The sequence below is a fragment of the Miniopterus natalensis genome, chromosome 8 (genome assembly GCF_054644295.1).
Source record: "Miniopterus natalensis isolate mMinNat1 chromosome 8, mMinNat1.hap1, whole genome shotgun sequence".
NCBI lineage: Eukaryota > Metazoa > Chordata > Mammalia > Chiroptera > Miniopteridae > Miniopterus > Miniopterus natalensis.
In genome coordinates, this window is record NC_142088.1 from 50,439,129 (window position 1) to 50,452,492 (window position 13,364).

At 42.8% G+C, this 13,364-nt stretch overlaps 1 protein-coding gene across 7 annotated transcripts in view; it reads right to left on the reverse strand.

Annotated features, from left to right (window-relative positions):
• The window catches only part of TANC1 (tetratricopeptide repeat, ankyrin repeat and coiled-coil containing 1), a 211,830-nt gene that overhangs the window by 73,794 nt on the left and 124,672 nt on the right, over positions 1-13,364 (reverse strand). For 4 of the 7 annotated variants that reach the window (XM_016216687.2, XM_016213809.2, XM_087819834.1 and 1 more), the window contains 2 exons: positions 10,498-10,602; positions 402-532 (listed from right to left, as the gene is read on the reverse strand). In XM_016216687.2, the coding sequence (XP_016072173.2) occupies positions 402-532; positions 10,498-10,602 (236 nt within the window). The remainder of the gene's footprint in view (positions 1-401; positions 533-10,497; positions 10,603-13,364) is intronic. The other 3 variants (XM_087819835.1, XM_016215958.2, XM_016215222.2) reach the window with 2 other exon arrangements.

The window sequence follows — 13,364 nt, forward strand, 5'->3', positions numbered from 1 at the left end:
CTGACCCTCCAAAATCCCAAGTGCAAAAAAAAAAAAAAAAAAAAAAAAGCACAGGAAAGCATGTACCAAAGCAGCCAGATGAGAAGAATGGTGCTATAAAGATAAAAGCAGCGTCATTACAAAGGAATTCTCTCAGCCACTTTAATTCATTTAGCCCCTCTTCTCCAGGTGGTGCCTAGAAGGTTAATGTGGACATTTTCTTAAGTTCTGCACCCTCCTGCATCTCCCCACCTCCCCCCACTGCAAAAACCCACAAGAGATTGCAATAAATTTCAATACACAACAGCGCAAACTCATTTGACTGAACAATGACTTCCCCTCTCCAGGAGGGGGAAAAGACGGCTATCCCCCCATTCATCCTCTGAGCAGGTATGGGATGCAGGGCCCTCCTCCGGCATTACCATGGTTTCATTTTTTTCTTCAATGGTTATGTGTGTGGCACTTGGGATCCCTTCTCCCAGTAAAAATCCCAGCCTTGTCAACAGTTCTTGAGCTGCCGGCGAACAGCTCGGTTCATTATCGGCCTTTGCTTCTGGAACAAAGAAAGAAAACAATAAAGATGCCGTCTGGGGAGTTTCAGTATCACATCTGGAGGAGCTGGCACCACAGCTGCCTGTCTGGTGCTTTTGTGTATTTTTATAAAATGCACAAAGTTCGACACTGTTGCCTGTCCTCTAGCAATACATGCTCACTAAGGGGCTGTGACAGGTTAGGAAACAGTGAAAGAGAAACTCCGCGTGGAAAGGGCGAAATATTTGGCCTGAATCAGAAGAATCCAGTGTCCTTATCTGAAAGTAACTCTCGGTTCCATGTCATGTGAAAACCGGGTACGTCAGACACCAAAAGTGGAAAAAAGCATACCCTTTATCTTCCTCTTGAAGAGCAGTGTGGCCAGCGTCCACAGGAGGTTGAAATAAAGGAAAACTCACAAGGGACTCTGACAGAGGCCCAGGCTGCTCAGATGCTGGGGTAAAACTGAACGGCAAGTTCTCGTTAAACAAGGTGGGGGCAGGACTACTTCAGTGGAAACTTGCTCTGCCTAACCCTAAACCTACAGCAGTGACAGACATCTAGAATTCCAATTCAAGGGTCAATCACCAGAAGCCTAAGTTGAAACAAAAATTTTAAATCCCAGTGAAATGTGTCCCAAGAGACAGGATCCCGTAATACATTCTGCTGGCCATACAAATGTAGAAAAATCCGGCTGTGTTCTCAACATACTCCACAGCCACGCTAGAAGCACCTTTTTTTACCTGAACGTTGCAGGGCATGCTCGGAAGACTTTCCTTTCTGATCTCCCTAAGGCTGGTCATCTTGCTTTTTGCACTTAAGAAATTTTTATTGTTGGATTTGATTTAAATGTTGAGCTGTAGGTTAACCTTGTATCCAAAAGCCTAAGGGTATGTACTTAATTATAGTGGACAAAATTATATTTGCATTATCCTATCACCTCTCTAACATTTTAAAATCAGTATCCATTGGGGAATGAAATAATGTCCAAACTGTGTTTACCCAAGTTAGAACTTAAGAACAATATGCAACCAGTAATATAGTCCCTCCTCTGTTTTCTTCATATTTGTTAAATTGTCTAGGTACCTAGAGCCCTACATTCATGACCCAATTTTCCCTAGATGTGGAAATCTGCAGATAACGGGTAATAATATGTCTTAGAAAAATACAATGAAGAAAGAAGAAAAAAGAAGCAAGGTTACCTTTGAGCTACAATCTCGGCACCAAAGTTCAATGCTAACTGCCTTTTGTAAGGAACCACAAAAATAAAAATAACAGAGCTGAAGACCACCTGTATTATCCTCACTCACTGGTCAGCTTTGCTAAGGGGTGCTCCTCCCAGGACAGGACAGCAGCTACAAGGGAAACTAGGAGGCTATATCTTCAAGGGAGGAAAAGCACCCCACCCCTTGCCTACTCTCAAAGGCTTCCAATGTTTGGGGTGGGAGGAGAGCTGTTTACCAACTTGGGTACTTTTTAGTTGCTCTAGAAAACTAAGGGTAAAATAACCAAGGCTTGACTGCCTGGGTTAAGAGAACCCCGGAACATTTGAGTTAAACTCATAACACAAAGGGGCAGTGGCCACAAACCAACAGGGCTAAGGGAGCCACCCCAGGGGCAGTCAGTCACACCCTCAGCCACTCTGCAGAGGCCCCTTCCCACCAGACATCTCAACCACATTCTGATTCTCAAGGTACACAGGCATTTGGGTGAGGAAGGCAGGAACCAAACCAAATCAGCACAACCCAGGCACACCCAAGGGCTGAACCACTTCGGAACAGGATCAGTCCCACCCTCCCTTGCCCCAAGGCGCAGGCAGGGCAGCTCCTTTATCTTAGGTGGCAGCTGGACCAGAGGGAGAAAACAGGATGCCGATGAAAAGGGGAAGAAGTGGGTGAAGGGGCAGAACTCAACAGTTCTCTGCTCCACACCCCCCTTTCCTTTCGAAACAATCTCTGTACTGCTACCCAATTGTGACTGTGCCCCAGAATGTCTAGCTTCTAGTTCAACCTGAAACACTCTGGGGAAAGAGCCAGAAACTACTCCCAGTTGGCAGCTGCTGTGGAGGCAGGGAGAGCAGCTGCACAGGCTTGGCCACCACAAAATTCACTCTGAGAACAAACAGCCTGTGGCTCACTTGGGGCTCGCTCCCAGACCCTGCACCCTGTGTAGGTGCTGCAGGGAGTAGGGGTGCCCCTGGCCGAGTCACTGCTGCCTCCACACTGCATCTGCACACAGACTGTCAAAGACAACTAATCATCCAAACCTCCCCCTCCAGACAAGCTGGGGGGCGGTGGGGATTCCAGGCTTAATATCTGAATTGACAAGACACCCAAATGCATGACTAACTTGTTCTCTAAACTGTTCAGCCTGGCCTTTGCTTCTACCTAAGTTCCAAAACCCTACTGAGGATTGAAATGAGTGAACAGACATTATCTCGGTTTTTGCTACTGCAATTTTTTTTCTTCCAAAAGCTTCCCAACTATCTTTTCATATTAGGCTCTCATCCAAGTGACCTCCCCCACTCAGAAGTCCTCTTCAGTCTGAATTCCTTATTTCACATCTTGCCATCTGCAGCTTTCCTTCCCTAACTAACGCACAGAGCCTTCTGCCACTGAACTTTCATTCTGGCAGGACACCTGGGTGAAGTGTGACAGGGCCATTTGGGAAGAGATGAGTTGCCTGGGAACCCACACTGATGCGCTTGACAGTGAAAGGGAAATGCATTTCTACTTCCATAGCTGATCACCAAATACTGAGATTTGAACAGTCGGAGGGGATTTTTTTAAGTCAATTCTTACTCCAAAATGATCTCCCAGACCAAAATCCACTGGGACACTTTGGGAGAAGATAAAGAATCCTTGAACATCATACCATTGTGGAATATCATGTGTAGAAAGGTAAAGGGCATTTCTTTGATCATTTCCTGTCTGTCCCTTTTTAGCTATTCACACCTGTTGGACCAAGTTTGGGGCAGGAACACTCAGATGTGTAGTCCGTAAACTGGCTCCCCATTATCGCCAATGTAGCTTCAAACCTATTTGTGACCTTAATAGTCATCCCCTTGCCTGCCCTTCCCTACAGTCTCAGAGGAAGGTCTTTTCCATGCCAAAGCTATTCTGAACCCCTTACAGTGCTAATCTCTTTAATTTCCTCACCAGGGAGGTAGCCAAAACCTACTTCTTACATGTTGTAAGGCTCAAAAAAACAGGAGAAATATCTTATAAACCAAACACCTTTGAGATAAGAAGCTCTATCAAAGTTGGTCATCCATCTTCCCAATTTTAACACCAAGAGCCTATTTTTTCACTACTGTTTCATTCTCTGGTTTCATGGATTCATACCCTACATTCAATGTGCTTATATTTCTATTACCTAAAAAATAGTTCTCTGCTTATAATTTTCCATTCTTAAATAACTACTTCTGAACTCACTATTCCCTCAGAATAACAAATTCCCTTCTTTTTTTCTGATTATCAAACTATTCCAACTTGGTCCACACTCACTGATTTTGTTATAAATCACAAGCCAAGCAAGGATGACGGGCAGGTACAGAGGGTCACCAAGGCAGAAAATCCTGTGTGCCTAGCAAAGGACAATTGTGGGGTAGGACCTCATGCCCAAGGGTGACCTTTCCTCCCCTAGCATATCGCTGGTCATGCAGTTTGGACCCCCTGACCTTTCCTCCCTAGAGATAACATCTACACCCAGTGGTATTTCAGCAGCAGGCCCAGAAAAGCAGCAAAACCAGACAAGCAATGCCAAGGCTGACCTCAAGACCAGGTGCATCAGATAATGACCCGCTGCCCTGGCACTGACCAATCAGTGGAGACCTAGACCCTGAAAGGACACACCCGGAAAGCTGAATATTATAATGAGACCTTGCCCTGGGACCTCCCCTAAAATCCTCACCCTTAAAATCCTTAGGATAGAGCACTCAATGGCTCTCCCTCTTGGGAGCATGCCCACGCCTTTCCCTTTCCCACCCCAAGCGTGTTACCATTAACTTCCTTACTCCCAAGCTCCAAGGGCCCTTCCTTTACCTTTATAACTTGTTTCCTAAGCCCGCTTCTTCTAGGCATTATTTTTTCTACCTCTGTTATTTAACAAATAAATGTTCTCTTATAGTTTGAGTCTTGGCTCTGAATTCTTTCCTAACCAGAACTCAAGCACCGAGGTCCAATCTGACCCCATGGGTCCCACACCTGGTGCTGTTCCCACCACATACAACCCTTTCATTTCCCATCTAATCATTCCCTCTTCCTAAAGCCAGACTGTTAGAACCATGAAGGTCCCTGGAGATTACCAAAGATCATCCCATCTAAAGAAGACTTTTCTCCCCTTACATTCTCCTCAAATTCTACAGAGTACTTGGGCGTTATAGACCGTGTAAGTGGCAATGTAAATGGCATTGTAGCCACATACTAGCTATGGGACCTTTTTTTATAAAAATTGATTCCAGAGAGAGGAAAGGGGGCTTGCAATGCAAACAATCACACAAGAGCTTTTCCTGGGGACAACCATCCTCGCCCAGCATGCAGCAGAAGTCCTTTCTACAGACTTCCCATTTCATCAGCCCAGGATATTAAAAAGATGAGTACCCAAGGGTCAAGATTTAATAACATTCATTATTTTTAGTCTTCCATCAAGGACACTCTTCAGTGACTTTTTCTGATGCAAATGAGTGGTGATGGAAAACACCATGTGTGGCCCTAAAATAGCAGTTGCCCCTACCTTGGCGTGTACTAAAGCATCAGAAGTTTTACCAATGATTCTTTTATACCATCCGTGCAAATCTCAATGCAAGAGAAATGGGAATACCTTCTTAGGGTTATGAAGATCTGATCTCACGGACCTCTGCAGGAGTCTCAGGGACACCTAGCAAGTCAACAGCCTATACATACTTTGAGAACCTCTGCCTTAAGTGTCCAATTGTATTAAATTCTCCCTTTTCTTAAAAATAAATAAGTCATAGTCTCACACACTCCACACCCTACTAACTTAACTGATCCTTTCACCTTTCCTTACTCTCTCAACTCCTTGGGATAAAAAAGGGTCATTCCCCACCAATTCCACTTCCTCATCACCTACCTGCAACTCAAACTCATTCCCCTTCACAACTCTCCTCAAACTTTTCTTAGAAGAGCCCACTTCTTTTGTTATTTCTATATATTTTGACCTTGCAAATACTATCCTGCAAGGGGCAAGTGGCAGCTATCATAAAAGATACACAGAGGGAAAATCCATGGTCGTAGGATACCGGGTGGTCTCGGGGGTTCTTCCCCTACCCCTTCGCTGGTGCTTCTCCTACCTTATTCATAGCTCGATAATAAAATACCAAAGTTTCTCAGTCCTCGTTTCTCAATGACCTTGTCCTAGTCTAACATACTTGGCCTCCTCTAAATAAGTGGTTGCCCCCGTTGACATCCTGAGTTCTTTCTTGAGCACCAGTTTGATTTTCCAACTGGTCATTGGACACTTTTGCCTAAATGTTCCACCAGCACCTCAAACTTAACAAGCCTGAAACTCAACTCAACTCAAACCAAAATGCCTCCACTGCCTTCTAAATGTGCTCTCGAAGCCTTGAAGGCATCGTCTTAGTCTCTAACAGCTCCAGGTCCCTGCAACTTCTCAGGAGTCTCCCCATTCATCACCTCTTCTTTCCTGATCCTGTTCTAACTTGAGATATTATTCTCTCACTGAACTACTGACATCATTTTCCAGCCTTTCTCTGATCCTAGTCTTTTTGCCTCAGTCCATCCTATGGCAGGTAAATCTTAAGGCATAGGTCCAATGAAGTCTTTCCTGGCTGAGCGCTCCCATGTGCACCCGACTCATCACATAGCTTGAATGAGTCAACACTACTCCCCTTGTATTACAGTCACTCTGTATATGGGCCTTTAATCCGCAACCAGACTCTAAGCCTCTGTGAAGAAAAGACCTATGCTTGATAACCCATCTCAAATAGGATCCAACATAGAGCTTTTTACAGCGTAGGAATGTAATTAATACTTAATTCAAGGAAATAGGGAATGAATGGATACTCTACCTCTAGTCTCTTTACCACACACATACCAGGTGTGTCCCCTTTCTATACTTTCATTTAATAAAATTTTATTCAACCATTCATCAAACACTATATAACCATTCTGAGAAGCTAAAAACTAAATAGCAGAAGCTAGGTTACCTCTTGGAAAAAAAGAGGAGTAAGATCAGCAGAAAGTAGTTATGTTTTGTTAGCCTGAACAGTGGGTAGACAGATGTCATTCTTTTTTATACCGTTCTCATTCTCTACATCTTTCTGAACGCCTGTATTAGTAACCACAAAATAAGGCATCGATATTTACTTAAACATAGATCTAAAAAAGACCCACACCTCCCAATAAGAGAGTTTGGCATTTAATCATTCTGCTACTTCATATGTATCAGTTTTACTTGCTAAGCAGACTGCCAGAAAAAATGTTTAATCATATTTTGAGATTGATCTTCATCGAGCAATGACTCACAAGACTAAAACTTTCTCACCCCTCCCCATCAAAGCTTGCTCAAGTAGCTAAGGACAGATTGAAGCAAAACTAAATGGATTAGGTTGCCCTTAATTCAAAAAAACACAGCTGTGAATCCTATTATAACTTAATAATCCACTCTAATTTATCTGTTTTTTTTATTTGCCCTTAAGGCAGAGGTATTGTTTTGGGGGTAAATGACATTTCCTCCTTACACAATATGTTGCTTTATGATAGAAAACTTATTTGTGAAGAAGTTATTCTATGTGACAAAGCTTATTAGGACCATTTGACAGGAAAAGGGGGGTTGTATTTTGTTTCAGGACCTCATTAAGTCACTCTTTCTTGCCAGAGTAGAAAATGCTGTTTTTAAAAATATTTTAAAGCACCGAATAAAGTAAAATGCCTTTCCCTAAAGACATATCCAGGGCCATGTAAACTTTAACAGGTTTTTTGCATGCATTAATGTTCATCTGGCCGGGCTGGTATGGCTCACAGTGGTTGAGCATCAACCTATGATCCAGGAGATCACAGTTCGATTCCCAGTCAGGGCACATGCCTGGGTTGTGGGCTCGATTCCCTGGGATCATGCAGGAGGGAGCCGATCAATGACTCTCTCATCATTGATGTTTTTATCTCTCTCTTGCTCTCCTTTCCTAGCTCTGAAATCAATAAAATATATGTATATTTTTAAAATGTTCATCTGCCCATATAAATCACTTCCCAGATGGCTAAAATATGCAAATTACACATAACTATAATTACTTATAAATTAATAAATTCAAAGTGCTCATTAGTTTTATTTTACTTTGATTTAAATTTTAAACAGAGAGCTAAGAATCAAGAATTTATGAAGCTCCATGACCATAGAGCAAGGGAGTTAGTCTGGGGAGGGTATTACAAACACTTAGGAATAACTTGATATTTCATGAGTCTATGTGAAATTTCAAAAGCACTGCATTAGGAGCTGTTTTCACAGAGTTTGTTAGTCTGGTGAAGACTGAAATGCTTTCATTGATAGCACCCAGAAAAACATCTTAGAGATTTAAAAAAATGCCCAAAGGAAATATGGAAAGCATAAGCCCAAATTTTAAATTAAAACTTAAGTGATGAATGAAACCCTAGAAGTGAATCTGTACATGCCTGGGTTAAAACTAAAACTCAAACTCAATTAGCTTTAATTCACTCCAGCCTCTCCTTTAGGTTCAATGACCTGGACATAAAATTTGCACTTTAATGCGGCAAACTTAATTAACTCCACTGAAATTTAAAGGATTCCATGGAAACTACAAAACACAGCGTCCTTGACTATTTGTCAACCTGAATTCTGTTAGGCAACCACCTCACCATCATCCAACAGAACTCTGCTTGGGCTTCCACCAACATCATGGCTATTCACTATCCACACATGACCATGTGCCCACTAACATGAACATCATCCCTTTTCCAGACACCTAAGTAAAGAAAAAATGTACCCCGTTTCTTAATTCTAGGTGAAACTTCTGGAAACTTCCTGTCCTTATTCATAGCCCAGGTACGTCATAATTTCAGGTCCCATAGAGACTGATGATGCCGAATCCAAGAGCTCAGGTTTCAGGAGTGAGTGCACATGCAAACTACAGGCAACTCCAGCAATATCAATCACTACACTTGAATTCAGCTCAGCTGGTGGCCAAGCATAAGAATGCCTCCTCAACCCAAGAAAGACAGCCAATTCTGCCTTGAGCAAGAGGAGGAAAGTTGACAGTGGAAGCTGCTATTTATTACCTCTTTACTTTGCCCAATAAAACTCCTAAATTTCTCCCCCATTCTCACTCATAAGTTATAAACTCTCAACAGGACCTCAACAATACTCTCCATCAGAGAGGAAGAGGTTATATAATGGAGTCTAGCCAGCCAAAATGCCAGGAACACAACCTCCTAGGATTACAAAGCCTTTAGGGGTGTGAGTGAGAGCAAGAAGTGACGGGCTTATTCTGAAATGGGCAGATTACTGATATTCACTTAAAGGAAAAGGGTTTTATTTTTCCATTCAACACCCGGAACATAAATGAGAGAATAGATCAACATGTAAACACTCTGCACATGTGAATTCACAGCTAAGAGGGTCCTCATGTAAGTAGAATGGTCATCCTAACCAGATACCACTATGGACTCTCCCCTCTTCACCACTGCACACCCTGCCCATCTTTAGCACAAATCCTAGTGTGAACATCTTACCTAAACCTAATGACTGGGTGCCTGGACTAAGCCTAATGACTGGGTGCCTGGACAGAGGTAAAGGGTGCAATTTCTCATGCCAATACACACACACCACCACCTCTTCCCCGTCCCACATGCCCAACTCCTGGCCCCATCTCATTCACCACCCATTCCAAATTCTTCTTCCCAATTTTTATTTCCTGCCAATCCCTCCTCTCTCAGCTCATTTTTAGCTTTATTTTCACCACCACCACCCCCCCTCCATTTTCCTACCATGTTTCTGCATACTCCCCACCACAGGAAATACAGACACACAGAATGCACACCTGGTGCTTGGAACATAAAGGAGTTGTACTCCCACACCCCACAACTCAGGAGAGCAGGGTGCCAGGTATTTCAAAGTGCAAATATGGATGCATTTTCCTAAGTTCTCTTTTAGTATTACTACATTAGCTTGTGTCCACATTGAGGGTAAAACAGGTTTCCCTATGGAGGCCAGGGTTCCTAGCCACATGTTTCTTTAGGAAAATAGGATGCAAATTCAAAACACAAATTAAAGACCATAGAGCTGTAAGTTAGGGGATCTCCACCCCGAGAAAGGAACAAATAGGTAAATTCTTGAATTGATTTTTAAAAAATTAAGATTAATACATCTATGAAATGCTGTAAGTTTGTAATGTCTGTTACACATATTTCCAAATATAGGAAAAAAAGCAAAACATAAAATGTCTTCTTGAAAAAGTTTCAGTCAATTTGGGTTGTTTTTTTGCCCCACTTCTATATTCCCCTAAAGAAAAATTTTTGATGTTAAAAAATAAGAAGCTTTTAAAAGCTACCAAGTGGTTTTAAGTAAGCTAGTTATTATAAGCTTCGTGCAGCTCAAGTTTCAGCTTTCCAGCAAAAGCCTGTTGTTGAATATTCTAAAATGATGGAGTACTAAAAACCAAAACACAACAAAACAAAGTCTTGGAAGCAGTTTTGTGGCTGCTTTTTCATATCCCCCCCATGCCGGAAAGGTCAAAATTGAGAGGAAATAAGAGTCAACCCTTAAACAATGCATATGCACATGCTCCCACCCAACTATTCCTACACTATGTACATAATTCCAAGAATTTACATTAATTGAACAGATCTCTGTAACTGCCTGAGGGGAAAAAAACCTGCCAAACACATTCAGTTTAGCAAAGCATTCCTGCAAGAGACACTCAAGTTTCACTCAGAAATGAAGTACCATTACGTACAATCTTTAGGGGGGAAATCATTGAAAACAGATTCTTACCATTCTCATTAAGCTCTGTTGGCTTGGGCACTTCTCTGAACGGGATTATAACTGCGTCGCCAGGCACTCTGGGGCTTTCCACATACTTGGGTTTCCTGACGGGACCTGCAGTGGGAAAGATCTGAGTGTGGCTAATTTTTTCCAGATGCAAACAAAGCTCCAGCATGTAGAGTGTGTGTCCTCAGCAAGACCCAAACATGCATAAAGGAAGAGCCGGCCCTCTCCCCTCCCTTGAACACACATACACAGTCATTTCGGTACAGGCACGGGAATGTCCAGTCGGGGCTGCCAGAGAAGAAGTGAGTAAGCTCAGTTTCGAGAGTGTAAACTTTGACAAAAACCAAGCTGCTCTTCTGCAGTGAAGTCTCCACAGCTGTCCTCGGTGTGTGTCAAGTAAGTGATTTTGACGTGTTCCAACCTGGGTGGCTCGTGGAGAAGGGTTTTATCTTTGGAATTTTTCTCTAACTGGGACAAAGACGATTGGGTTGCTTGGTCTCTCCGAAGTCAGGAGGCAAGGACTGCACACAGCCAGCCTGTGATATCAGCAGGCTCTGAGCAGCCTCAGAGGCAGGCATTTTATCAGGCTGTGACGCATGGCAACTGTGCGGGGCAGAGATGACTGCTTTCTTGGCAGCAGCCAGTCTGGCATGGGATTCAGGGATACAAGAGAGCCTCGGAGTCAAATCTCTCACTTCTCCCCCTACCTCAATTGATGAGAAAATCTGAAATTCTTAGTAAGACTGAATGGAACCTTCACACGTTGCTAGTGCAATGCACAGCAGCCACTTTGGCAGTTCCTCAAAAAGGTTAAACAAAGACTTTATCAGTTGGCTCAGCAATTCCACTTCTACGTAGATATGCGTTCACACAAAAATCTGTGCATGAACGCTCTTGGCAGCGTTATTCACCGCAGCCAAATGCCCATCGACTGATGACAACAACATGTGATACGTGCACGCAACGGAATACGATTGGGCAATAAAAAGGAAGGGAGTGCCGATTCGTGCGTGCTGTAACATGGACGAAACCTGAAAACTTCTGCTAACTGAAAGAAGCCAGTCCCCAAAGACCACATATTATATGATTACATTCATACGGAATGTCCGGAATAGACAAATTTATAGAAACAAAGTGGAAATGGTTGCCAGGGGCTGGGAGATATGCAGGCTTGTGGGGTGACAGGTTAGGGGTCTGGGACTTCTTTCTGGGGTGATAAAAATGTTCTAAAATTAGACTGGTGATGGCTGCACAACCTTTTGAATATGCTAAAAATTTCTGCTGTGTACACTTTAAATGAGTGAATTGCATGCTATGAGAATTATATCTAAATAAATCTGCTTACCAAAAAAAAAAAAGAAAGATTCCCTATTCTGTCTGTTCCTTTCAAACATATTACATTTTGGTCCAAAATCACACTGGACTCTCATTATCTTTGGTTGCCTGCTACTGAAAATGTGCTTTTAACAAGGCCACAGTCAGGAAACATTTCGCACCGTGAGAGAGAGGGTGGTGGGGAGAGGGCAGACAGGGGCCACAGCTCTCTCGCTGCTCAGTCCTGAGCCACAGCCCTGACCCTCTGGGGGCCTCAGCTCCGTCACCAGACACGGAACGGGTAAGTTGGGCTAATTTTGAGCATCCTCCTGTATCAAACATCTTACACATCTGAGAAATTCTATTCAGCATGAGGTTTATGGTGAGAGATGCTGCCATCTAAAGGTTTACTGCAAAAGCATCTCTACTACCATAAAAATAATCCAATTCCCAGCCAGCCATAATACACTACATCTTAAAATAAACTATGTTATCAAAGAAGCGCACGGTACTTGAAAAATAGGGATATTATTTCCAACTTTAGACAGCCTGGTTTTTGAAACCATTTTCTGTTCCGGGATCCGATCTGAGATTCCACTGCCTGTAGTCACCCTGTCTCCTTACTCTCCTCTTCCTGGCAATTCCTCCGTCTCTCCATGTTTCTCATGACCTTGACAATTTTGAAGCCTACTGATTGATATTTTGTAGTATTTCCCTCAATTTGGACTTGTCTGATATTTTCTTGTGATTAGGCTGGGGTTATAGGTTTTTGGAAGAACACCACGGAGATGACATGTCCCCCTCATCACATCTTATTGTAATATCTCATGATTTCAATATGACTCTTACTGGTGATATAACCATGACCACTTAGGGGCATCTGTGAGGTCTCTCCACTAGGAGGTTTCCAATTTTCCTTTTCCATCCTCTGTTCCTTAGAAGTGAGTCACTAAGCTTAGGCCACACTCAAAGGAGAGGGGAATTAAGGTCCACCTCCAGGAGGAAATAGTGTCAAGGAATTTTCGGACATTTGTTAAGAGCACCACAGTGACTAGTAAGTATTTGGGGGAGAGACTTTGAGACTCTGAAAATGTCCTATTTCTCTTTAAAGGTTAGCCCACTAATTTTAGCACTCATCCTCCAGTGCTGCCTGCAGCGTTTATTACTGGAGTGTTCCAATGGCGATTTTGTACTTTTCTCATTTCTTCACATGTGTTACTTGGAATTCTTTTCTAAGGAATATCTGTCCATGTCAGAAAGGGGAATTTTTTAAAGGTTAAAAATAGAATGGTTATGGGGGGAAGAAGGAGAATATGTTCACAATATAAGTGGAAGATGTAGACTATACAACAGAATACAAAGTATAGTTCAGATTTTATTTAAGACATACACATATCCATATAGAAACATGCATGGAGGGAAAGACGGGCGAGAGAAGAAACTAAGATGATTGCGTGGAGAGGCCAGAAACTAGGAAGGGCAGGTGGAAGTGGAACCAGGACAAATATGAGAATCTTCATGTTTGGTTGGGGACCTTCTCCCTATGGTAAGAGAGA